A 25895-nucleotide genomic window follows, 5' to 3' on the forward strand; every position below is an offset into this window, starting at 1 on the left:
CTGCACGAGAGCAACAATTTGCTCTCGTTATTAGATATACTTCCCTGCGATGGGCGTGTATTCGAGATGTGATGTAGAGAGGGCCATTTACAAGACAGAATGAGGTTAGAGTGCTGCCGAGTTCTACTACGAGGGAACGTATTTTGCCAGCTCATCAAAACCGATTGGACAGCAGTTGGTCTAATGTTGTGCAATGATTACAGTCCACTACGGCAGAGCGTTGAAGAGTATAAATGGTGGGGAGGCAGTACAAGACATCAAACGATGTCATAAATAAGGTTGAAATCGTTCGTCACAAACGTACAATGACAGTAATAAATGTGACTGTATGTCGTATGACTATAATATATGACTATCATAACACCAAAATTAAGACAATAATAAAAACAAAACCAAAAGCAGGAAAAATATCCTTATTCACTCCACCACTCCCGGCAAGCAGTCACTGACCCTTTACGAAAGCTTGTTAATTAAAATCAAATCTCTCCGGCACTATTTATCGTAAAGGGGGTACGTAGTGTGAATGGTAGGAGAAGAGAAAAGAAAATCTCGCACAACAACATGTCCGGATCGGGAGCAAACATCGGCCCCCGTGCAACGGTGTTGTGCACCGACATCAAGGGTGTCAAGTCAAGTGCCAATCCCAGCCGGCGGTCGTCGTAGTTGGTAGACGCGCTTCCGCAGGCACTCATGAATCGTGCCGTACTACATACACATACACACATACGAGTGACATTGCTGCTTGTGGAAGAATTTGTTCGACAACCAGGCAGGCACACGCCGGATGTTGAGATGCAGCCAACCAGCAACGGGGTTGTGTGTACGCTTGCCGAGTTTTCCTGACCAGTGGGCTTGTGCATGGTTTTTGACTTCCCCGTGTGTGTGTGTGTGTGTGTGTGTGTGTGTGTGTCTGTGTGCGCAAGCCTTTGCTTATGAATATGCGAAACCACAAAGCTCTCCGCGAACGAGCTACTTCCGCCCTGGGTCAAGTGGCCGCCGTGGCCGTAGCGTCGAAGCTGCAGGGCGGCCGTTGCCGTCGGTAGGTTTACACGCTTCCGTTGGCCCGGTACGCATGGGTGAAAGGTTAAAATCGGAGCCCACCACTGCTAGGCCGGCACCGCAGTAATAAAATCCTGCTCACGTACGCGCACCGCTGTGTCGCTCTGTCTCGCTGCACGCACGCACGCACCCAATGAGGATGCATCGCGGATGCATGCGGTACAGCGCTGGCACCATGATCACGATGCCCCAGTGATGGATGGGTGCCGCTGGTGCAGGTATACTTACCTGTGAGCTGGTATGCCAATGGAAAGTTTCTGTAAGCTCCCTGGTAGAGTAGCGCCACATATGGTGTTGATGCATTGAGTAGCACAGGCGGTGTGGGTGTGGTACATTTTTCATTCTACTGGGCACCTTCAGGCAAAAACCGGTGGTTTCGCACCAAACGTACCGGCCCAAGCTGCAACATTGACGCAAGCCAGTCCGCTGCCCGGGATGGCTTTAATTAGCTGGCGGTGGCCGTTTGTAGCGGCACTTATTGTGCGTTGTAATAGCAAAATTGTCTGCCCAGGCTCTGGATGGTGTTGCCTTGTCAGGGATTGGGTCTACTTGCTCATACTCATGGGTGGGATCGAAACGGCAGCTAACATGCCAGTGACTTTCAGTCATCGGTAAGAGTTCGGGGAAAAGCTCGTTGTCTAGGGCTTTTAATTGGCATGGCACACAAAAGGAGGTTTCAAACCGGGCTTCTTACGCATTCCGCCTTGTTTGACGTGAAAGACCTTTATGCGTAACCCCAGTATAATTGTGAAATTTTTATTTTGATTATTCAACAACTATAGTCTTCAGCACAAAAGCTCAAAGTTTTGCTAGATATTTAAGCACTCTTTAATGTTCACTGTTTGTATTCCACAAGAATTGATTAAATGTTTAATAATAAGTAATATCTCTTATGATATGCAATGTCTTTACGTTGAATTGTTACTGAAAAGGAAGGTTCTGACGCTTCCATAATTTCTCAACAATGTTTTTGTTTTTTCCCCTGCTAAATTCTTCCATTAGAATGTTTTAGTCTGATTTGGTAGAATGACGCACAATATGCTACCAAAATTTTCCTGGCCTTAAACAATTGAATGACAGTTGAAAGAAATATTTCATTCTATGTTCAAAAGATCATAGAACCATTCTAAATGGTTTGAAGCTTAATTTCACGTTTGATACGCTTAGCTAGTTGCCTTTATACTAGACCTGTAATATTCATTCTTAGTGTACTGTAAGATTTGATGTTAAAAACTATTGAGAAGTTCAATGAATTCATCAGCCTTAAAAAGAGCCATTTTCCGAAACGTTACCAAGAATTAATAAGGTTTCAAACCATCTTGCACACGCAATTGATCGTTTCTGTGTTTTATCGCCTCCCCCTCTAGAAGGGTTGTGGTACGCCAGGCACAGCTTACCGCAATATATTGCCACTTAACATTTTTCTTTGATGTAGCAAATGCGAACTGTGCCGGGCGAACCGGATGTAAAATAATTGACCATTCATTGCAAAACCATCCCGCACAAGGTGCATAATGACACGAGCCAAGATGATTGCAGTAATTACACATCCTGTCCAGTAGCAGCAGCAGCACACTTGGTGGGGTGGTTTTCGGATGAAATGAAGGATGCAAGCATAAGTGCAAGGAGTATATTGTGTATTAAGCTGAAGAAAATTCTCCTTCACTTACTCAATACCGAATCATTCACGCAAGGTGAGATAGATAGAGAGAGTAAATGAGAAAGAGAGAGAGAGAAAGAGAAGTATAAAGAGAAAGAGGGAACCAAAGAAAGAAAGGAAAAGGTGATTGGCTTTAGCGTTTCCCTGCCGTGCTAAACTGCATTCGGGCCTCTCATCCTCCGGGTGGACAGTGCTTAACTTTCAGGAAGTAAGCTTGAAGAAGTTGCTCCATCCCGTTCCGGGGGTGTTCCCGGTGCAAACAGCTCTCAGCCAGCTCGGTGCCGGGACCGGAAAGCATCAAACGAAATCGTCTCGACGGTTTTGAGTTGCTTTCGGGCTCGTTAACTCGCCCTGCCCCGGTTGTCCTGGGTTATGGGTATGGGTATAGCTACATATATCGGTCGGCAGCACGGTCTCCGAGAGTTACCGGGAGACCAAATGTAATTAAAATTGAATCCTAGCTCTTAACGTTTAATCTGTACCGAAACGAATCAACCAACCGCAGTGAAATGTGAGGGAGTGTGTGTGTGTGTGTGTGTGTTTGTGTGTGTGAGTGAGTGAAGGGTATGTGTCGGTTGGTGTGGTACGGTCGGCTTGATAGCGTCGCCCCATCGATCCTTCCTTTGACAGCCGGAAATGCGGGAGCAGTTGCGACGTCTTCGGTGAGCGTGCGGTAGAAGCTCACAATGTGTGTCATTAAAATGGAAATGGAAACATATTTAATTTCCCAGTCCCATTATGTGTTATTACTTCTTAAATAGTTTTATTGTTGTGGTGTGGTTTTGCGCTGGTGTGCGGGCTTTCTGTTCTGTATGCAAATCGGAGAAGTTTGGAGGAGCTCTCAGCGCGTCCGACCGAGAATTTCGTGTCTAAACTCCTTTCCTGGCGGGTCCTGGAGATTGTTGTCTGAGGATAGAGGGAAGGTTTCACCGGTCGAAGGGAAACGCTCGTTAGCCGTGTCGAGGACAGTTTCGCCAGCAAATTATCTCAAGTGTACGGTGCATCATGAAGATCTTGAAGAATGGTTTTTTTTTCTCCATTTCAAAGGTTTTACATGTGTCTTTTGATGTGAACATAATTATCTGCAATTTTAGTTACACAAGATTCAGACATTGATGATAATTGTGACCAACGTGTAACTTTGCCGTTTGTTATTTATGTTGTTCAAGAAAATTTGCAAGAAGTACTTGAAATTCTTTAACCGATTCACCATTTCTTTTCGACCTTTACTAAAGCGGCAGTATTTAGCTGCTTTTCCCAATTGATTTAAATGATTTTATCCCAACGGGGTCTGATTGGTTGATGGTTAGGCAAAACTAAAATGTTGAACCAGGAGAAGATAGGGCTCGCCACCACTCCGTTGGAAACTCTCCCGTTTTGGTCGGACTATGGAGGGAAAGTTTTCGAGTGCCATAAATTATACCGGTGATCTTTCTCTCCCATTCTCTCTGTCCTACCCAAATCAAACGGTCAGTTTGGGGTCGATTGGAATGAGCATCGTACTGCGAACGAGTGGATCAGTTTCGAAGAAGAAGTGGATACGGTGGTATGCTCTGCTGTGTGTGTCCTGTCTTTGCAGGATAGAATACTCTTCAAAGGCAATTATGGTACCGGGCTGCTGGTAAAGTTCGGAAATGGTATGATACGACTTCCACAAAACAACTGCCTGATCAAAACTGATTTCCGCCCCAAATTCTCTTCCATTCTCTTCCAACGCATGTTTTCCATCGTCAGTGTAGAAATATGGATACAGCATCATCAACCACAATCAGCAGCCCCGAATGCGAGCGTGAAAGAACAAAGTTTGAAGTCTGTGGACCTTTTCGAGAAAGATATATCCGGTCACCGGTCTAATTTTGTACGCCTGATGATGATTTTATTTCTTGTCAGTTTTTGGTCAAGTTTCGGAGCATTTCTTTGTGCAAGTAGTCTGGGACGATATCTTAATGCTGCAAAGCGGGAAAACATCGCGGTGCAAACGATCTAACCTCGCATCAAAAACACACTGCTTGCATAACGATTGTGTCATTTAGAGAAGATTCACCAATCGTAGCGCTGCGCTCCACTGCTGACCAGTTTGGCAGCACAACATTTGCAGATGTAGAACCGGCAGGATACCGCATTTATGAGCATTGCGGTGTCGATGTTTATTCGCTAGCGGTAAACGGTTACGTCCAGTGACAAGAAGTCGTATGCAGATGGATTTATAATTGGAGTCTCGCAAAGGAATAAGTTTTTCCGAACAAGTTGATGGTTTGTCGAGCGTAGGAAAGTGTTTTAGTTCCACCAGGCAAGAACTCAACGATCTAATAGTTTAGAATCTTGCTTGTATGCGCTCCGGGCGTGTTTGTTACTGCTCAATTCATTCGGCGATCAAACCCTTCGTAAAATCCGATGTACGATGGTTCCCATCTGACCCAAACAGCACTGCACCATCGCTGTCATCTGACCTGTTCCTTCTTCAATCCACTGTGCTACGGACGGTCTGGGCAGTACTCGGGATCAAGATTTATCACTACGGAGGAGTAGGATTGGTAGCGGTTGGAGTGGTAGTGACAGAAATTTATATCGTCCAGAGCCCATCGTCCGCGCCTACCAACCGTCTGGCACTGGATCTACAGTGGTGCGGTGCGCCAAGACCCGCACCCATAATACACGCGAATAGTGATTTCGTGGGCGAGCATCCGTGGTGGCCTTCCGGCTGTGGACGCAAACAATCGTAGCAATGTTTCTTCGTACATCAAAGTGTCATTCGTTTCGGGGGCTGTTTTGTCGGGATTTGGGCCGTGTGAATTCTCACGGCTGCCAAGCTGCGACGTGACAGCGCGCGTTGTTGGGCCGACCGTTGGGGTGAATTGAAATGTTGTTCATGGTTTAATGAACCTCGGTAGCGGGATAGAAACCGAGCGGTCGTACAGTTTAGTTACCTGTCGTTTGTGTGGGAGCTGGCAGTAAGGATCTAGAATTGGATAGATAATACTTAAATGAATGAATATGTGATTGTTTTAGCTGCAAGAAGTGTTATATATTGCAAGCATTGATGACATATCAGGAAAGGTTCACTTACTCAGTTTTGAAGAAGCAAGCTAAAAAATACACAATGGCAAAACTAATTCATATCACTTTCATAGAGTATGTAAAAAAAACTCTTTCGGTGCATATGCCATACCAATACTACGGAGTTGGTCTCATTTTCAGGGCTTCTTCGTTGTTGTGTATCCCTTTCGGATGAACACATATGCTCGAACCTGTAGAAACGTACATTTCGTACCAGTTTTCTATGTCTGGCAAAAACGGTGTACAACTCTAATGCTCCCTGTATAGCTCGCGGGGTTTCCCCCGCGGCCACATAGGATGCATGCTATACACCCAGCCTCACGGCCAAGTAGCGCAATGTAAATGGTGTAATTGAATTCATTTAATTTCCTCCGTGCAACTTCGAGAAACATGAGCACAATTGCGGTACCAAAAGTATGCAGCACGGTGGCGGTGGCTAGATGTTGCCGCCTAACTTTGACGAACAGCGTCGTTGAACGGCTCCGTTTGCCCCCGACATCTTGAGCGCGAGCGGAACGTCGGTTGGGTTGGTTGCTGATGGAAGCAAACATCCTTCTCACATGTTCGCTGGATCATAGTAGTGCAGCAGTTTTGTAATTTCGCTTTTGCAACGTAAGCAACAAATGAGCACATGCAACAAAAATGGTGCAATGTGATGTGGAGAAGTGTGCCGGTGTAACAGAGTGGGTGTTATTTTTGACAGACAAATGAATCAAAAAACGTTTCCTGACTTGGCTTGCAGTCTTGTCAGGATGTGTTTGTGTGTGTGTGTCGTTTATTTGATGCAACCATCGCTATTATAGTGCAAGTTGCCAGCACTTCGTGTTGAATCATGCATGACATGTAGCTGAGTGATATGAGCCTTTAGTAATGATCATTATATGTCAGTGTGAATATGCTCTACCGCTCACAAAACCCCGCGCAGATATGCCACAACTTTGCGCAACTTCAGTTTATTTCCAGGATACAATTTGAGAAACCGACCCGCCGACCTGCTTGGGAATCATTTTTCGTCAGCCTTTTCTGTAGCAAATTGCTCAAACTTTTTGCAGAAGATGACTTGTACTCATAAAACGCGACCTGTGCATGACCGATGGACTCATGCGGTTGATGCTTATGATGTCTAAAGTGAATGAATTGTTAACCTTTGCAAATGATGCGAACCGCGCCCACGAAAACGTTGGGAAATAAATTAAGCCAAAAGTTGATGTTGATTTGCCCTCGCACGCTCGCTCTCGTTAGTCGGGTGAACGGCGGGACATTGGAATGATCAGCATACAGCAGATTCAACATTTATCAGCGGGCAAAGAATAAATGCATTTGCACAGTGCGAAATGGCGAGGGCGCAGAAATATGACACATTTTTGGTATTTCCCACAGAGAGCGCGCCACCAGACGTCGCGGAACCGCAATACCGCAAACAGCACGTTGCCCGGCTTCCTTAGTTTGGCTTATGTTCATGCGAATGATTCGCTCAACCCGGCCCGCTCCAAACCTTTCCAGCTGGTAGTGGTAATTGCAATCGAGTGAAATGAGCTTTTGCCGCTTATGAAATCTACCACCACCGAGCTGCTGCCCAGGAGCTGTGGCCAAGTGATGTGCGATAAACTACGCGAACACACGAGCAAACAGCGAAATGAGAAAACACCGGCCCGAGAAAACTTCGCCCCGGCCGATTCCCCGGTCGGTACCGCTCGGGCGTGCACTGTTTGTTAAACATAATTTCGTTTCAAAAGAAGATAAATAGACGCGCGACTAGGTGGACTGGTTTGCGGGCGGGCGTTAAGATGGGAGGGCATCTAAAAGAAGAGGATGGTGCGATAACGAAAGATCAAGTGGTTCTGCTCGAGAAAGCTGCCGGAAAGGAGTGTGAAGCGAGTTCGAGCAGGCTTATCAGGCGGGGCATTCGGCGTAAGGGAACAGAGCTTCCGCCAAGTAAAGAAGAAGACGTAATACGCTTCATTTATTCGACACATCTAACGTTTGCTTAAGCAAACAAGGGCGACACGAGTGAAGTACTCTATGTGCACCCTTGACAAAGTTCAGTTCTCAAGATACGCTGACTGACGAATGGAACGCATTGACAATTATTTACTCATTACCGGCATTATGATTTGCAGTCAAACTGGATCCATGACGGCCTGTTTAGTCAACCTTTTCCGGCATTCAAAGTGAGTCTTTAAGCCTCTTTCATCTGCTGACGTAACCCGTTTCGAATGAAATGCATTTTCTCGCATACGCCTACCTTTCACCCTGTACCGCAGCTAACCACAAAGCGTAGTTAAACGAATAAATTTTCACCACAACTTTGAACAACTCCACAATTCTCTGGTCAGTGTGCCTCTTGCACCAAACGGGTAAGATGCTGGATGCTGGATACCCTGATTTGCACCAAGATTGTGTCAGGCTGTGAAGTGGGCCCTCTGGTTTCCTGCTTCGAACTCAAGATGGTGTTGGTTGCAGGGCCGTGGGTTGAAAATTAGTACCCAGATGGACCCCCGGAATGGTTTGAGTGAACAATTTACACTCTTTCACGGGGGAAGCAGTGACCGGGAGGCGGGTCAAGATTTACCTCAAGATTTATTATCGTCTAAATATTAAATTCTAAATACTTTCGACGCTGAAAACCCGGGCACAAGAGACGACCGGGCCGAATCCATGTTGAAATCGAGACAATCTGAGATTCCATGTTTGCAAGCTTGTATGAGCGAGCGGGCCCAACCCGCTTGCTCTGGAGCACTGCTGCAGCAGCAAACTTGCAAACACCCATACAAGTACGGAAGAGAAAAGTGCAGACAGTGCTGTTCCTGTCTTCCGGCCATCTTCAGTAATTAATTGTACTTTGTGCAGTTTTGTACGTCGGGCACTATTGCAGGACGGTACCGCTTGAATACGGTACCGCGGTCGGGCGGTTTGCTGAATCTTGAAATCCTAGGATCTTCAGTAACTTGTTCCTGAAAACAGAAAGAAACATGTTTTTTGCGTTCTTCATCTCGAAAGGAGTTGGAACATTATTAAATGTTGTAGACCATATTGCCCAATATTGTGTTTTGTGCTACAACCTTCGGTATTATATTGGAATGTTTTAGAGAACAAAACGCGTATATTGCGTCAAGCTGCCGGTACTTAAGATAAGAGGCTCCAAACCTCCGAACTACCGAATCTCATTATCCGTCCCCAAGTGGTTGACACGCTGGCAGTCGAACGGGGCTACCAAAATGCCATTAGCCCGTCGATTGTCGCCCTGGCTCTCAGCCGCATCTTTCGGAGTTTTGCGTCTCGTGCACGACGCGAGGCGCGTCAACCTGCGAACTTATTGGGTAACGCCGGTTATCGACCGGCACCACTGGACTGTTGGGAGCCACAGAAGGGGCCCACAAGAGTCGGCACTTGAGCGGGTGATGCGGTGTGTATTAGCAAGTCTGCAACTACATCAATTGTCACTTTGTGAGCTCATTTGTGGCCATTTGAACCTGAGCCGCCGAACCGTCCCCACGCGTTAGGCTTCGTTCCGTGATGCACTGGTAGTGATCAAGGCACAGCTGTCGTCCCGAAAGACGAAACACGCACAGCGGCGAGTGCGCTCGGTGCGAGTAGAATTAATTTTCTCACATCCTAATTAATCACATGAAATGTGCTGAATCGGGTGACATGCATAAGTCATGATGCCGTTGTCGCGTTTACACACGCTGGAAGTTCATACGAGATCCATTCATTGCTCGGCCGCAGGGCTGTCAGTTGCCAGTGTCGGTGAAAGTTTTGCTTGCTGTTGGACTGCATCGTGATAATGTGTGTGTGTGTGCGTGTGTGTAAAACTGTGTGTTTGGTACAATTTGATCCCTATGGAGTCAGGCCAAGCCGGGGAAGAGTGCATCGATTGAGTGCCAATTGAAATTTTAAATGGCATCGTTTCGTTGGTAGCTTTAGCTGCCCAGAGGTGACCCCATCCTAACCGGTCTTTGCTCTTTGGTGGTGAAATATCGCACTAGCGTTCACTAGCGTTTTGGATCCATGCATCCTCCCGCGTGCATCGTTGATAGCGGTGGGCTTTCCCTAGCTCCCGCAGGAGTCAGGAAGCTAATTAGCGATGGGTCAGTTAATTGATTTCGCTGGCGAGGCTGTGACAACAGCAATGAGTTATTTTGTAACATTTTGTGGGGCGTGCTCGATGTGTGGTTTAGGTTGATTAGGGATTTAGTTATTTGGGAGTTTGAATAGAATTAATTTCATGCGATACCTTTCGATAATAAAATTTAATAAAAGGCTTTATAACACAACTGAATCTAAAAGCGAACAACTCGCTTATCTTCCATCTCGATCGAATACTATCAATCAATCAACGATATGAATGTGCCCGTTTTACTAATTGCAGCACATTAATGATCATAATGCCAGCGAACTGTTTGAGACCACTTTACCATTCACGGCTTCATCGTTACTGTTGACTAAGCTTCGACGCTCCCTTCCTCATTGCCACTGTGCACCGCGGGTATGAGATTGTCCAACGATTACGATTGCCCATTTTCTTCGCATTTACATTTGTTCGTCCTTGGGTTCGTCGGTTGGGGATACGTACCGGCCGCGAACTGCCTGCTGATAAACATCAGCTAGCCGGTATTGGAGATTACAGTACACGAGCGCAGGACCACCATTCCATGACCCAGGAACACAGCAGGATCCTTTATTGATTAGTCAGTAGTTTTCGGTTTACGATCGATCGGTGAAACTGTTTCGTTTGTGCGACTGCTGGCACTGCCTAGCCGACTTCCCACACCCAAGGGGGGAGGGGAATGGATTGCGTTCGCTTAATGATTGCATTTGGTACGAGCCACGACAACGCAGGATTTCGCTTATCAATGTCACAGTTTCACAGCAGGGGCTCACGGGCATCCACGGGTATTAGTTGCAGGCCTTCTGCGTCGCCGTAGGCCTCTCCCGCCCGCCTCCGCAATGATGTGGAGCGGCAAACGTGTCGTCTCTCGCACACGGGTATCTCCAACGGCGGAAGCGCATTGCAGCGCACGCACTGCCACGCAGGTAGCCGGGTATCGTGGTGAAGCGTGGCTAACACCACCCCGCTGCTGGGAAGGAAGGAAGCCGGTTGGTCTGAAAGCGATAGCATGTTTGCTGGCTTTCGAGCTGTCAAGCATGCATGTGGATGTGGGAATTTACGTATGTACGTGTGTGCTAATAGGGGACAACTCGTGGGCCGTAATTATATGTGTGCCTGCCAGCAAATAGTGACGGTAATTATGCGATGCAATATTGACAATCTATCAAAAACAGGGGGATGATTAGCGAGCCGGGCCTGCTTGCGGACTGGCGGCGTACTGGTTCTCTTCGAATCGAGGTTTGGATGCGTTACGGGGACGATTGACAGCCAGTAAAGCGGGTTTTGAATCAATAGAAAAAGCGCACGATTGATAGGTGTCTTTTCGTTGTTCATTTTAATTACCATACTCAAATCGGGTTGTAGTTACTTTCGGGTCGCCACTATCATTTTCCGCAACTTGCTATGGTGTATTGGTGTATCGACGGTATGCTTTGGTGCCTTTTTTAATGATTAATACATAAGTTAAATATTATATAAATAAAATGAGGCATTTTTGTATTCTACAATATTATTGGCATTGGGTTGATATTGTTTATTATTATTATTATTATTATTATTATTATTATTATTATTATTATTATTATTATTATTATTATTATTATTATTATTATTATTATTATTATTATTATTATTATTATTATTATTATTATTATTATTATTATTATTATTATTATTATTATTATTATTATTATTATTAGATAAAAATGCCAGATGTTAAAATATTTTTAAAACAATTAGTTCCAAATTTCTCATTTAATCTTCCAAACTTCCAATGTTCACATAATACATTATATCCCGAAGAGGGAACAATTTATACATTATAACCTAAAACAGCTGCAAAGTGATAAAAATCAGAACGTCAAAAAAAAAAAACTTACTATGTAACAAACCCACAACCTCCGATGAGCATAAATACCAACCATCACCGATTTTGGTACGTTAAATTTGTTCGGACTATCAGGATAAGACTCTTCCTTCAAATCCAAATTCAAATTTTCTTAATTCATGAGCCGACACTCTATGCTCATGCTTCATGTTCCCCCGACCTAGGCAAGGCTGTTTTGTTCCAACACTTGGCAGTAAGGATAGTTTCTAACAGAATGCCATGATCGTATGGACGTTCGGTTGTACGTACAGTTCACAATGAAAAGTGTTCACTTCAGTTCAGCATACGCTAGCAAAACGATGACCTTCCAACAGAGTTCGAAGACCATAGTTTACAAAGCGCATTCGATCGCATAGCAGTTTTATCCTTGTTACATGTTAGGGTGGGTTGTTACATAAAACAGAAATACATTATTTATCTTGATTGAACGACCATGAAGGAAATCCATTCTAGTTCGTCATTGTATGAGCTGATGTTTTGTCTATCGCTGTTGTAGTTAGAACTCTATTGACTGTAAACAAACCTTTTCTTATTTCTTTGAAACAACAACAACAATGAATGAAACCTCGTTCCATCTTACCCAGCATTTCCCAATGTGATGTAATGCCAAACATTCTAAGCTACTTAACAGAATCTACCTACACAACGCTAATCTACGTTGATTTTATGAATCAGCACCGCTCCGTGAATCACGTGATTTGAATGGAAGTGCTTCGCTCAGCTTCAATTACCTTCAGTCACATCGCCTTGATCTCATTACTCTCCGGCACCGATTGAACGCTTTCATTCTCTCCACTTAACGACTGCCGTACAATTGATATTTACACCTACTTCAGCAATTTCACTACCGTCGAGCGATTGGTCTTTTCTGGTCTGGTGAAAAGAAAATCGTCAAGCATTTAATCTTACGCGTGAAAGAGGTGGTACGATTAAAGTGTCTGCCATTTGCCAAGGAGGGGGAGAGGCAGGGTGGTTGGTAACGCCTCCCGTTCAGGCTTCCCATTTACCATATGACAATTGGCAGAAACGAAAGCACCCATCGAAGGGTAATGATGGCAATCGGTATCATGGTGGTGTACTACAATTTCGGAAATACTTTGACTCGTTAAAGTTAACAATCCCGAACGCATAAAAGAGAAGGTACCGAATGAATGGGAAGCACACTTGAAACGTAAATGGATTGAGTAATCTCACTTTTACTTGTTTTTGTACTTCTGTGTGGAATGAACGTACAGGGTGGATTGCTTCCAGTCGATGCCCCACTGCCCTATACGGTGCGTGTTTGATGGTTTAAAGTAAGGTTGTCTTTAAGAAGCGCCGTGATGCGTGTGTGAAAAACATACTCGTAATGACCTATCATCAAGCGCCTCGGAGAAATGTCCATCGCTTGGAATCTGCCGGCCTTTGCAGAGTGGTTTAATCGAAAGCTGGAACGCATTGATTGCTGGTCAGCTCCGGAGCGTTGCCGTTTGAAGAAAATGGTCTACATTTGTGCGAGCACTACAGCAAATCCCCGAGCACCAATCACGCATGCTACCAACCCCACTTTATACGTACAGCTCAAACAAAACATCATTATCCTTAGCACAATTCTTGGCACCGTTCAAGGGGGCAGTGTTTTTCACTCTTCCTATCTCCCCGATTCTCTTGTCCTTGCTTCGCACCGACATCTTCTGGATGTGGGATTGCTTCTGCTAGTCAATTCAAAACGATGAAGGCACACATTGAAACACCTTTTTTGTGTGTGTACATGCGTGAGTCTGTGTGCGTGCCACTCTGTTGGTATTATCCACTCCATCATCCATCTCACCGAGCACATCATCCCCGGGTGGATGATGCCGGACAACAGCTAATGGTCAGATGAGCTACGAGGAGGGTGGCCACGGGCTTCTAACGTTCTTCTCGAGTGCGAACGTGAACTGATAGTGGACGATTTTTTGATGCTCCTGGGAAACTTTCATTTTGAAGAGGATCCCCCCCTCCTTTACATCCGCTCTTCGCCGAGTGACTTTTACACCCCTGGACGGGGGACGGTCTTGAAGCTCACCCTGCCTTGGACGGGCAATGATGACGACGTTTATCATCAAAGGCATAACAATAAAATCGTACAAAATGATCGCCCGCTTACACCTCACACTGCTGCCGCTCGAAACCGCTCCCTGTGAAGGAAGTGCGACCATTTGCGACCTTCACAGCAGCAGCAGGCACGTCCTATTCTTCTCGGGGAATAAGGGTGATAGAAATTATGGCACAAAAAGTAGGATAGACAAACCGAAGAGCCGAACTGAAGAACTGCCATCTCCGCCGCAGTTTTTACGCGCCTGGCGACGACTACTTACGTCTTTTGCCTAAGAACTCCCGGGTGGCGTGGGAAGGAGAGGGGGGGGGGAAAGAAAGCGTTTGGAAGGAAGACAATTCCCGGGCAATATCACACGGAGCCACTGGAGACCTGGGCTGGGGACTCGCAACGATTACCGGGGCGACGAATGACCACTTCTGCTGACGTAGATCGGAAAAAGTAATCTCACCGGTTTGAAGTGATGTGTATTCTTCGGGTTTCCATTCCCTCCCTCTCTGGCTGTGGTTAGAATTAAGCCAAACCGAACGCAGCCCCATGCTGCTGACGGTCGGACAGCTGGAAACGATTTCTAACGAGCCCATCTCGATAAGAGTCCGAGAGTGATTTATCTCGCAAGACAATGGGAGACAAACTGGTGCCCTATGTTCTGGAGGGTGGCGGGTGGGTTTGAGGATTCTGAGGTCCGGCAGGCCTGGGGCGGGAGACTTCGGCACCCAAAGAGCGGGCCCTTCCTTTAACACACATGTCCCCGAGATTCACCACTCGCAAGACCTTTACCACCCCGTCGGGCTGTTGGTCAACAACGTGCTTCGCGTTGGGTTGGACATTTGCTCTTATTAAAACTTCTGCCACTTCAAGAATTGGGTATGGGGTGTGAGGGGGGGGGGGTGCTGGAAACCTTGAAGGACAGTTCTCCGATTCTTTTTTCGGCTTCAGCTACTGCTGGTCCACTCTGCGTGTGTACTAGCTGGTGGAGTGTGAAAGGGGCCATACCCCAGCTTCATTCCTTTTCGGGTGAATAAAGTTCTGTACAGTACTTGTGATGCCTTGCGCAACGACACTGGGTGTTGTGTAAAGTAAACTAACTCGCCTGAGTTCGGAATCTCATAACGTCCAATTATGATGCTAAACTCCTCAAGTATATTATTTCATATCTGTCACTTAAATATGTGTGGTACCGTTCGCCTGGAACTGGTGGTCGTACCGTGGAGCAGTATCCCATACTTCAGAGCGAGAAAGAGAGATATAGAGTAGGATAAAAGAGTTCTGCCCCATCTCCCGACGGGCAGCACACAGTTATGCGTGTCAAAGTATATCCTGTGACAAGCACAAACAGACGCACACACACATGGCCATGGTCGTGGTGTACGTACAGCAGCTGTTACAGGCCGCTCTGTTTTGGGCTGCAATGTATTCGGTCGTTCAAGCAATGTTTAACTTCCTGTCCGAGGCAAGTGGACACTTTCGGTATGAAAATGAACTCTGGGGGGAGGGGGGGGGCGAGTTATGAAATATGAGCTCGATCAGCACAGTGTTTAACCGGACACACCCATACCTCTTACTATGAGGGAGCTCTGGCTAAAGCTATTGGCGAGTCCCCGGACCGAAGCTAGTCCGAAAGTACCAGTGGTAATGGCTATTAGTAGTGTCTGTGTATGGAGAAAATCGGCTTCAGCCTAATTGCGTTCAAGATTTGTTCGCATTTCTTCGCAGCAGAGCAAATGGTACCAATGCCCATATATTATTACACCCATGGTTTGCATGTGTTTAATGTGTGCTCTCTCCACTAGATTACACATGCCGCCGGAATGCTCGATAAATTAAATGTCCCATTCACCGAGAGCACAAACAAAAAGAAAAAGATAACCAAAAAAAAAAAACACGAACACACGAAAGGTGTAAATTTAATTTACACTTCTTTTTCGCTTCGAACCTACAAACCCCCGGGCATTCCCGGGGCGACCTTATCTTGCCCGGCGCGTTAGGGATGTGCTTTTATCCTCCAAACACAAGCATGGACGAATTTTCACTAATAGAAAACGAGTTCTTTTGTGTCGAATCTGTAATGTAATGGGACTGCTCACACATGCACACACGTGCAGCGAAAAAGAAAAGGGGGAGGAAAATAAGGCCACGAGTGTGGCAAAACGGTTGAAAAAGCAACAAAAACAAGGAAAATACCCTCCACTCTTCCTTCGTTTCTCCCGCCAAACCTCTTTTATAAAGCGCTAAAGGATTAATACCACCTACAAAGTATTACTCCCCGGCACCAACAAAAACCATCATATCAGCGCCCGAAAGTATACTCTCATTGCCATTTTCCCCCCGGTAACACAATGGCCTATTGTTACTTGGCCTTTTGCATTTGGTGCTTTCCGTTGATAGTTTCTGGACTTTTTTTACTGCCCTTCTGGCATGGCTTTTTGTAGTATGCGTGTGTGTGTGTGTGCATGTGGCCCATTTGCCGCTTTACGTCCCGGTTTATGATACGTTTTCGCAAGCATGCCAACTGAATTGAGCTTTCAGACACCACCCGCCAGCCTCGGTAATTGGCTTCCCGGTTCTCCACGGCCGCTCAATGAGCCCTCCACAATGGGTGCTTGGAAGCGAAAACAAGAGACGGTGGAGGGGAGTTAGCAATCTGGGCTAGGATGCGCCCGGCTGGCCGGCCGGTGATGATGAGACGATGGGGCCAATGATCATGCCATCCTCCCGTACGAACCTGAGATAGGCAAACTTTAATGAAACCTAGCGAAGGTACCTATTTTTGGTTTTAAAACAATTTCTATGTTCAACCGATCCCCAGTAGAAGAATTTGATAAAAACCACTCCACCCTTTCTCTCTCTCTCTCTCTCCCTCTTTCTCTGCATCCTGCCGAACCCGGGAACCTCTCGGTGCCATTTCTTTTCCGCTGGGCGATAGGACAAAAGGGGTTCCTCTCTTCCTGTTTTCCTTCCCGTTTGCCGGGCTCCATTTGCACAGTGTGTGTGCGGCTGTGCGTTTTGTTCTAGGTTAGAAGTTTTTGTTTCGGCGGATCGGGTCATCTTGTGCCGGCGTTGCTATTTCCAGTGAGCCTTTTTGCTACCGGGACTACAAAAAGGGATTTTCTATCGCCACAACGAGCTAATGCACAGACCGCAGACTACGCACACACACACACATACACTCATATACAGTCACAAACACATGCAGGAACCACAGCCTTACGGCCTACTGGGGGCTCCAGCCCAAATAGAGATGGAGAGATGGTTTGCATACCTTTCGGAGTATGCGTGTGTGTGTGTGCTTGCTTGAGAGAAGATTAAACATCCTTGCTGTTAAAGATGTGCGTTTTAGATAGTGATTTTATTTTTAACTTCAAATTAAAATGTTTCGAAACTTTGGCATAAACATTTCCAACGCCATTAGCCAACACGGGAAGGGTGTAATAGGATGCTGCGTTGCGAACGATATATGCACCTTAGGATGAACGTCATTAAGCTTGAAGTCGTTATGTTATGGCGATACGAGAAAAATGTTTCAAAAAGAGCTAGTACCAGAACCCTCAAACACATCAAGCGATCTTTGTAAGTGAGCCATTCCATTTAACGATTAACGATTAAACTCTTTGTCAAGGCATACAAAAAACTCACAAAAGTGAAATGAAGTGTTGGAAAGCTGAACAAACTGAAAGCTTAGACTAGAATTGAGTAAGAGTGTTGTGACCGTTGTAGCAAGGCATCTCGCACTGTATTGCTCTCATTGCATTTAGCTTTGAGCTACAAACTATCAATTAGAAAAAAATAACTTCGGGGAATGTAAATGAGTTAAGGAACAAGGTTTACACCTTTAAAAATAACAAAGTTTAATAGAAAACAAAGGCAGAATATCGAATTACAATGTACTAAAAACAATTTAAATTTATACGTTTAATTCTATTTTTCAAGCATTTACACGCACACAATTTATATTGTTTTTCTTGCCAACTCCGCAAGACACGTATCTACGATCATCGGTCGTTCGATTAAAAGCGTCTTACGGAAGAAGCCACAAAACTATCCGAACTATTTCAAAAGAGATTACCAACCCCGTTCGACAACAACGGGCAGCATCACCTATCGAGACCGGAAATGGTAAAACCATCGCCAAGCAAACGAGCAGCTGCTGCTGCTGCTGCTGCAAAAACTACGCACCAAGAAATGCAATCCTCACCTAAGCAATGGCCCAAGTGGGCAAGCGGTGGTGCTTCCTTGTGGCAGGAAGTCTGCTTTTTAATTGTCGCTGTTCGTCGCCCCTCCCCGCCCGTTGATACCAACAAGCATTACCGTCACTCTGTGCCAGCGTGTGCCGTATAGAAGACCTCACTTGCGTAAACGCTGTGGTCAGTTGTGAAAGCTTTGTGTTGTTCTAATCTTCATTGCTAAATTTAACACCATCTCGCCCACAAGCTCTTTCTGGTGCCCTTCTGCCCTCCTGCCTATCGTTTCCCATTTCCAATGTAGGAACGTGTTGCAATTTTCTATCCCCCCTCCCTCCACCCCATAATAAACGCACTTTTGCAAAGTATTCTAATTTTAATAAATCTGCCTTTCCCATGTGCAGGCACACTGCTCGTGGGCTCGAGCCTGGTGTGAAAAGCACGCGAGGGGTGGTTCGGGTGTTAGCAACACCACAAACGAACCCGGCTGACTGGAAAAGGGGTGCAGGGGGTAGCAAAGTTTTACCCCTTTTACGCCTTAAGTGCACGCAAACCACCCGCGCCAACCTCTTACGGGCGTCCGGCCGTCGCCGGTTCTTGTGTTCGCTCGGTATTGCTCGCTCTCGCACTGGGCCCACTGGGTTCGGTCGTTTGAAGTTGGGAAAATATTCAAATTAATATCTTTACCATAACCGTAGCTCTGCGTTGCCCGCACGCCTTTAGAGTGTACCCGTCCGTTGTGGACGGGTGTACAAGTTCGGCTATGTATCTTACAGCCTCCAGCACACTCCCCCGACAGCGGTATGCATGTGAGTGGAGAATAATTTCATTTACCCAACAAGGCAGCCCCGGCTCTCTGCAGCTCTGCTTCAAGGGAAAAGGTGTACACCGACAGTACTGAGCACAAACTTTACCGCAATTACCTCCTTTTTGGGCGTACGCATACCACCACCACCACCATCATCATCTCAGAAACTCTATCCACTCAAAGGGACTTCTTCATCTGTTGGGAAGAAAGTGTTTGTGTGTGAGTGAATGTGTGTTGGGTGGTAATTTAATTCCTATAAAAGTAAGTGTTAAATGTTTCGAAAAGATTAATCTGGGAAAGTTTAAATGAATTAAGTAAATTTATTTCTAATTTGAATCACGAGTCCGGTCTCCCTCTAGCGAAAAGGGAAGTTGCCTTTTCTCTCGACGACTTATGGCGAAAGTCCTTATCCCCCGCTGTCCTCTTCAAAGCCGTCCTCTTCCCAATGGGTAGATCTTTTCGGGATCACGGACTCCTTAATATCTCTCAATAAGTCAAGCCACCCGGCCGGGCCGGGCAGGCTCGACTCGTGCGATGAAATAAAGGCCAATCGTGAAACACTAAACCCTCCGTGGCATCCGTCTCACTGCTTCTGACCATTTAGCGGCCATCCGTAAGGTAGTTAAAAAGGGAGATTATTGTTTCCTTCTTGTCCCCTCCACGCGTGTTCGACGGTAGGCCGTGAAGAATTTTTCTCCCCCAAATTCGCACGATTTGCCCATTTCCGGTTGCATTGGCCGCAGTTACATCGGGTGGCTTTACTGGTAACTGGTCACGTTTGTGCCAAACCCGCCACGCTAGCAAAATGGGAAAAGTGCCGAAGAAAGGAGCGATATAAATAAGCGAACTGAATGCCCCTAACCGAAGCAGATTACCATTGTAACACGCGGGGGAAGCGTAACATAAGCGTGCGGGTGAAAGGAAATGGATTATTGTCGCATATTTTTCGTGAGCTCGCGCGCGCCTCCAAAACGTTGGGAAGGTGTTAGAATTCATAAATGTCAGGCCATTAAAAAAGTTTTATCTTTTGCAAAGAGCAGCATCCACCCGCCACCTGCCCTCGCTCGTTTGACTTTCTTTCAGGTTTTGCTTTGAAGCAGCTGCGAACTGGGCATGTTGCGTTTTGTAAAGCTTTTGTTTTGTACGGCTACGCTCGTTCGTCCGTTTCCATCATGGCAAAGAAGGTTCCAGTTTTACGTGACAATATTATGTGTGTTTTATTCGTTGGGATGGATGGGGTTTTCTTTCGAGCGCTGTACTTCCCAGCAGTTCTTCGCCTCAACTGAGCGACCGCTGGAGAGGAGGAGAATATTTATGCTAACGAGAACATTTCAATCCCATTCACACCGGCTCGACATTCAACGAAATGTTAAACGGTTCCTTTCGCGTGGCACACGCAGACACACGCGCAAAACAGTATGTTGACAGGGCGTAAAAGAAAGACGGGCCATAACGGTTGCTTTATTAGGGTTTTAAACGTATGAAAAGGGTTTTTTTTAATTTGTTGTTCTTTTCAGCTTGTTTGCTTTATTAAACAGATCTATTTGCTCACTAATTGTTATTGTTTTTTTTCTTCTCTCTTTCATCCACTTACAGAAAGCTTGAGAGACTACTTTAGCAAATTTGGAGAAATTACAGAAGTTATGGTTATGAAAGATCCCACCACAAGACGATCGAGGTAAGTTGAAGCATGTAAATTATGTTCCTGGTGTAGTTTAAGCTGATGTTTGCATACTATTTTTTTGCCCTATAAAAGAGTTTGCTAATGTATGCAATTTGGTTCTTTGTTTTGAGTTTTTGTCATTTGCTTTGTTTTTGGTAATATTTTTGTACTTATGATGTATTTTTCTTTGTGTTACATTTTTACTTTGTATTATTTGTTATATTCAACATTTCTGGATTATAAACAGCTATTTGAGAAGAGTTTTGTTGTTAATAGATTCATTTAAATTGGTCATTTCCATCGGTCAACTGTAATTTTTTTATCAGAACTTTTAGCACAGTTTTGTGGTAATTTTGTGAAGGAAAAAAGTAAATTAATAGAGAATCGAATCCCATCCAACGGAAGGTGCCCGATGCGCCAGGTGAAATAATTAGAAAATAAAGAACTTTCACTATGGTCATAAATTTCATCAACTAATCACACCCACATCCAGCTAGACCGCCACCATTGGGGGACACCGTGAGAGAAGATTCGGGAAATTTCTTTCATTATCCTCGCCAGAGTCTCTGCTCCCTTGTGCTTCCCCAGATCGGGTCTCCTAATGATATAGCGGCGGAACGTTTTAGCCCCCGGCCGAGAGAGAAGGCTTTCGTGATTCCGTTCCGGTGCGCACCGTGGCAAATCTCTGCTAGTAATTAACTGTTTCTCGATACCTTTTTGGGGAGGATCGCTAATGGGGAGTTTAGCGTTGAGCAAGGGAGGCGGCGTCGGTATTCGGCGTGAATTATGTTTCGTTAGTAAAAAGCGTTACGAAAGGTACTATGCTGTTCTTTAGTACAGTACACACACACACACACACACACACACACACACACCACACACACACACACACACACACACACACACACACACACACCACACACACAACACACACACACACACACACACACACACACACACACCACACACACACACACACCACACAACACACACACACACACACACACACACACACACACACACACACACACACACACACACACACACACACACACACACACACACACACACACACACACACACACACCACACACACACACACACACACACCACACACACACACACACACACCACACACACACACACACACAACACCACCACACACACACACACACACCACACACACACACACACACAACACACACACACACACCACACACCACACACACCACACACACACACACACACCACACACACACACACACACACACACCAACACACCACACACACACACACACACACACACCACACACACACACACACACACACACACACCACACACACCACACACACACACACCACACACACACACACACACACACACACACACACACACACACACACACACACACACACACACACACACACACCACACACACACACACACACACACACACACACACACACCACACACACACACACACACACCACACACACACACACACACACACACACACACACACACACACACCACACACACACACACACACACACACACACACACCACACACACACACACACCACACCACACACACACACACACACACACACACACACACACACACACACACACACACACACACACACACACACCACACACACACACACACACACACACACACACACACACACACACACACACACACACACACACACACACACCACACACACACCACACACACACACCACACACACACACACACACACACACACACACACACACACACACACACACACCACACACCACCACACACCACACACACACACACACACACACACACACCACACACACACACACACACACACACACACACACACACACACACACACACACACACACACACACACACACACACACACACACACACACCACACACACACACACACACACACACACACACACACACCACACACACACACACACACACACACACACACACACACACACACACACACACACACACACACACACACACACACACACACACACACACACACACACACACACATATAAAGTTGCAAATAGTCGTCGTGGTCGAGTGTGGTCAAGTGCATGCACAAATGGCCGGATGCTTTCATCCTGCTGCGCTCCCATTCTCACTATCAGTGGGCTCATATTTTATGACGTGTGTTCGTGTATGTATGTGTGTGCGTGGCTTTATGTGACTCCAAGGAAACATTTCCGGTGACACATCCGTGCATTGCGTTTGGTCTAAAAGTCATTTGCAATGGTTGCGAGAGGTAGAATTTGTTTTAATGTGCACCTTGGCCTGTGGTGCACCGCCCAACCAGCGATCATAGATTTTCATTAGCTCTGGCGGTCATGTGTGAGTGTACAGGGCCAATGCTAAAACGTCTCCACCGTATAGGCTCTATTTTACATACCTTTTTTTTATTAAAATGAAGCTGCTCAAGCCACGGAAGTAAACGAAACCATCTTCAGTGATTGATGCAAACAAGGGAAAAAAGAATGCAAACAAAGAAAACATTATTGGAAACGGCCGCCGGAGCAATGCTTCTCACGTTTCAATACACACGCCCTTCACACGGTGTAACTGCTTCGAAAAACAATAACAATTTGTCTTTCGATAATGATGATCTATTGTAAATGGTTTTCAGTGTATTTTTTTTAATATAAGGAATGGGGATTTCCTCACGAGACACAATTTGATTACCTTCGCGAGCGCGAAAGAGTTGCGCACTGTTCTTTACTCGACCCGTTAATTTATCGTCTTGTAAATGGGGGAAAATGGCACATTGGTTCATTCTTTGCTTGCGTGCTGGGAAAGAGGGAGTGTTCTCTCAGCCATATCGGTTCGAGCATACTTCACCGGTGGTAGCACAGAAATCCGCGGCGGGTGAAGATTGCTGTCATAAACATAAAGTTCCAGGCAGGCTCGTAAGGGTGGAGCAGCACCAGAGCGGCAACCATTAATGATGAGGCACAAAGTTGCCCTGATGCACATTGCACACACCGAATTTGCCGCAAACCTTCTAGGAATCTGGGCAGAAAGGGATGAGAAGTTTGAAATTTATCACTCTTAATTTTCTCTTACTCTCGCTCCGCCCGGTGGCCACTTTTTCTTATCAGTTTGACCGCAAGGCCAAAACGAGACTTTTACTTCACTTCCGTCCCCCTTTTGTCGGAGAGCGGTCTGATAAAAAAAACGGTTCAATTTCCTACTTAGCGGACCGCGCTTTTTGTGTGTGTGTCACTGAAAAATCCTATCGCCTTGGGCCACAACTTCCTTTCCACGGCGCGCGTCCACAGCATCACGTACACTACCAGCCCGGCGCAGCGGAAATGGGAATTGAACTTTGGGTGCTCTTTGAGGGGAGGGATCGGTAAGAGGAACCACGATTGGGTCGTACCATGCACTCAACTTCGATATATCCCCGGTGGCCATCATGATTTCCGGCGTCCGACGTCCCAGGCGAGAGCAGTAAGGAATTGCATCCTACGGAAGGCTTAGCTGTGAGCTGCGCATTGTGTGGCGGCTGTGAGGGTCAAGCAGAACAAGAAAGAGAAGGAAGGTCTGGTGTTCGCAATTGGTTCATTACTTATCGCTGTGGCAGGGGGTTCATCCTGCTTTGAGAAACCTTTTTTTGCTTTCGATTTTTTTTTGTTTTAACAACGGCAACAGGAGCAACATCACGACGATGGTCAATATCATCAAGCTAGAGGAGGGCCCAGTCAGCAAAGAGAGAGAGAGAGGGCAGACAGGATGTGCTGTACTCTCGCTGCCGAGAGATATATGAATGCGAAGCCGTTCCTGAGAACTTAATTTTCAACAATTTATCGGTAGTTACTCCTTTAATCAGAAGTTGGTTGATAAGCTCAGCGGTTAGTTTTGGGGTGGCAAACTTCGATTGTTTAATGTTTGGATAATAATGCTTGAATTGATGAGACTTTTGCTGCAAACGTTGGAAATGAATGTTTAGATTGAAGCATCACTTGTGGCTATATTCCTTGTTTTTGAGTCCAGTGGGAAAATGATATTTTGGGAGGAATTTTCTTAATTGTTATTTATTACACAATAAATGCAAAAAATACCAACTTTCAAAATGTGTTAAAATCTGAGGTGCAGCTCATCGATCAGTTATTAATTTCTTGGTAAATTTCCTTACCACCCGTTTCCCGTCAGTCAACATTTTAACGCATCGTGTGTACAAACGCAGACGTTATCTTTGAAACTTCACTGTCGCCGTGTAGTCGTGAGTGACCACATCTGACATGCGAAAAAGCAGCTGCAACCTTTATCGCGCCGCACCGTGATAGTGTAGCAAAACGAAAAAGGTATGCGACAGGAAATTGAAAAGCAAACGCCCGCTTCTTCCATTACATTCTTTTCGGGTACGATCGGTCCGATAAGGGAAGGAAAAATGAACTTCCTCTACAAGGATGCACGATTCGACCAGGCAGAAACGATTCATCACGTTGACTCGCCCTAGGATGGGAAAAATACACCCACACAAGTCCTTGGAGTCTTTACGGAATGGAAGTCAAAAGTGAAGTGCGCGAAACAAAACCACACCGTCACGGGTTACGATGAACGCCACGAAGGGGACAAAGGGGGTGGGACAATCGAGACATCGAAACACAATCAAAACCGTATCGCCCACAGTGTGGACACCACCGGCGGATGGACGGATGGATGGTCAGCCGCGTCCGTGCTGGCGGATGCGCAGCATTCGCAAGAAAGCGAGCGAACGGAGAAAGTTAGTAAGCCAATTGAGCAGAATTAATTGAGTGTTGGTAATGCGATAAAATTTAACGAGTTTATAGCAAGGCTAAAATATTGAAGCGCCGAGGACATTGAGCCGGTGAGGAATGGCAGAACGAGGAGATTGCATTTGGTGCTTCATGCACCATGAGCGAGGCTGCGATGGCAATCGGTTGGTGCAGTGTTAGTTTTCCATCAGCCTAACAAAACTGGCCAAGGAAATCTTACCGAATCGGACAATGGTGGAGTGTTTCGATCAGTTTTTTTTGTTGCTGTGTGTATGTGTGATGTGATTTCAGTGAAGGCTTGAATCTATTGAATTAGATACAAACAGGGCTGGTTTGGGAGTCCATTTTGATGTTACTTAAGATCTAAGATGATTTTCTTTATTTAAACTCCAGATTTTTCCGTTGTGTTATATTTTTATCTGACTTTTGTTTCACTCAGATCAGTATTTTTTATTGACTGACTGGTATAAAAACCTATTTATTATAGCCAAAATGATAAAAAATGTAATCAAACAAAGTAGATCAATTATTTGTTGCAAAACCGAAACGAGGTACAACAATAAAATGATTCCTGAAACGAAATCAAAATGTTCAAGACG

The 25895-nt window shown here is 45.7% G+C and overlaps 1 protein-coding gene across 12 annotated transcripts in view; it reads left to right on the plus strand.

The window, feature by feature from the left end:
* Nucleotides 1-25895, plus strand: part of LOC121592988 (RNA-binding protein Musashi homolog Rbp6) — a 621310-nt gene that overhangs the window by 219117 nt on the left and 376298 nt on the right. For all 12 annotated transcript variants that reach the window (XM_041914978.1, XM_041914980.1, XM_041914982.1 and 9 more), the window contains one exon: nt 20438-20519. In XM_041914978.1, coding sequence (XP_041770912.1) covers nt 20438-20519 — 82 coding nt within the window. The remainder of the gene's footprint in view (nt 1-20437; nt 20520-25895) is intronic.

This window comes from Anopheles merus, chromosome 2L (genome assembly GCF_017562075.2).
Source record: "Anopheles merus strain MAF chromosome 2L, AmerM5.1, whole genome shotgun sequence".
NCBI lineage: Eukaryota > Metazoa > Arthropoda > Insecta > Diptera > Culicidae > Anopheles > Anopheles merus.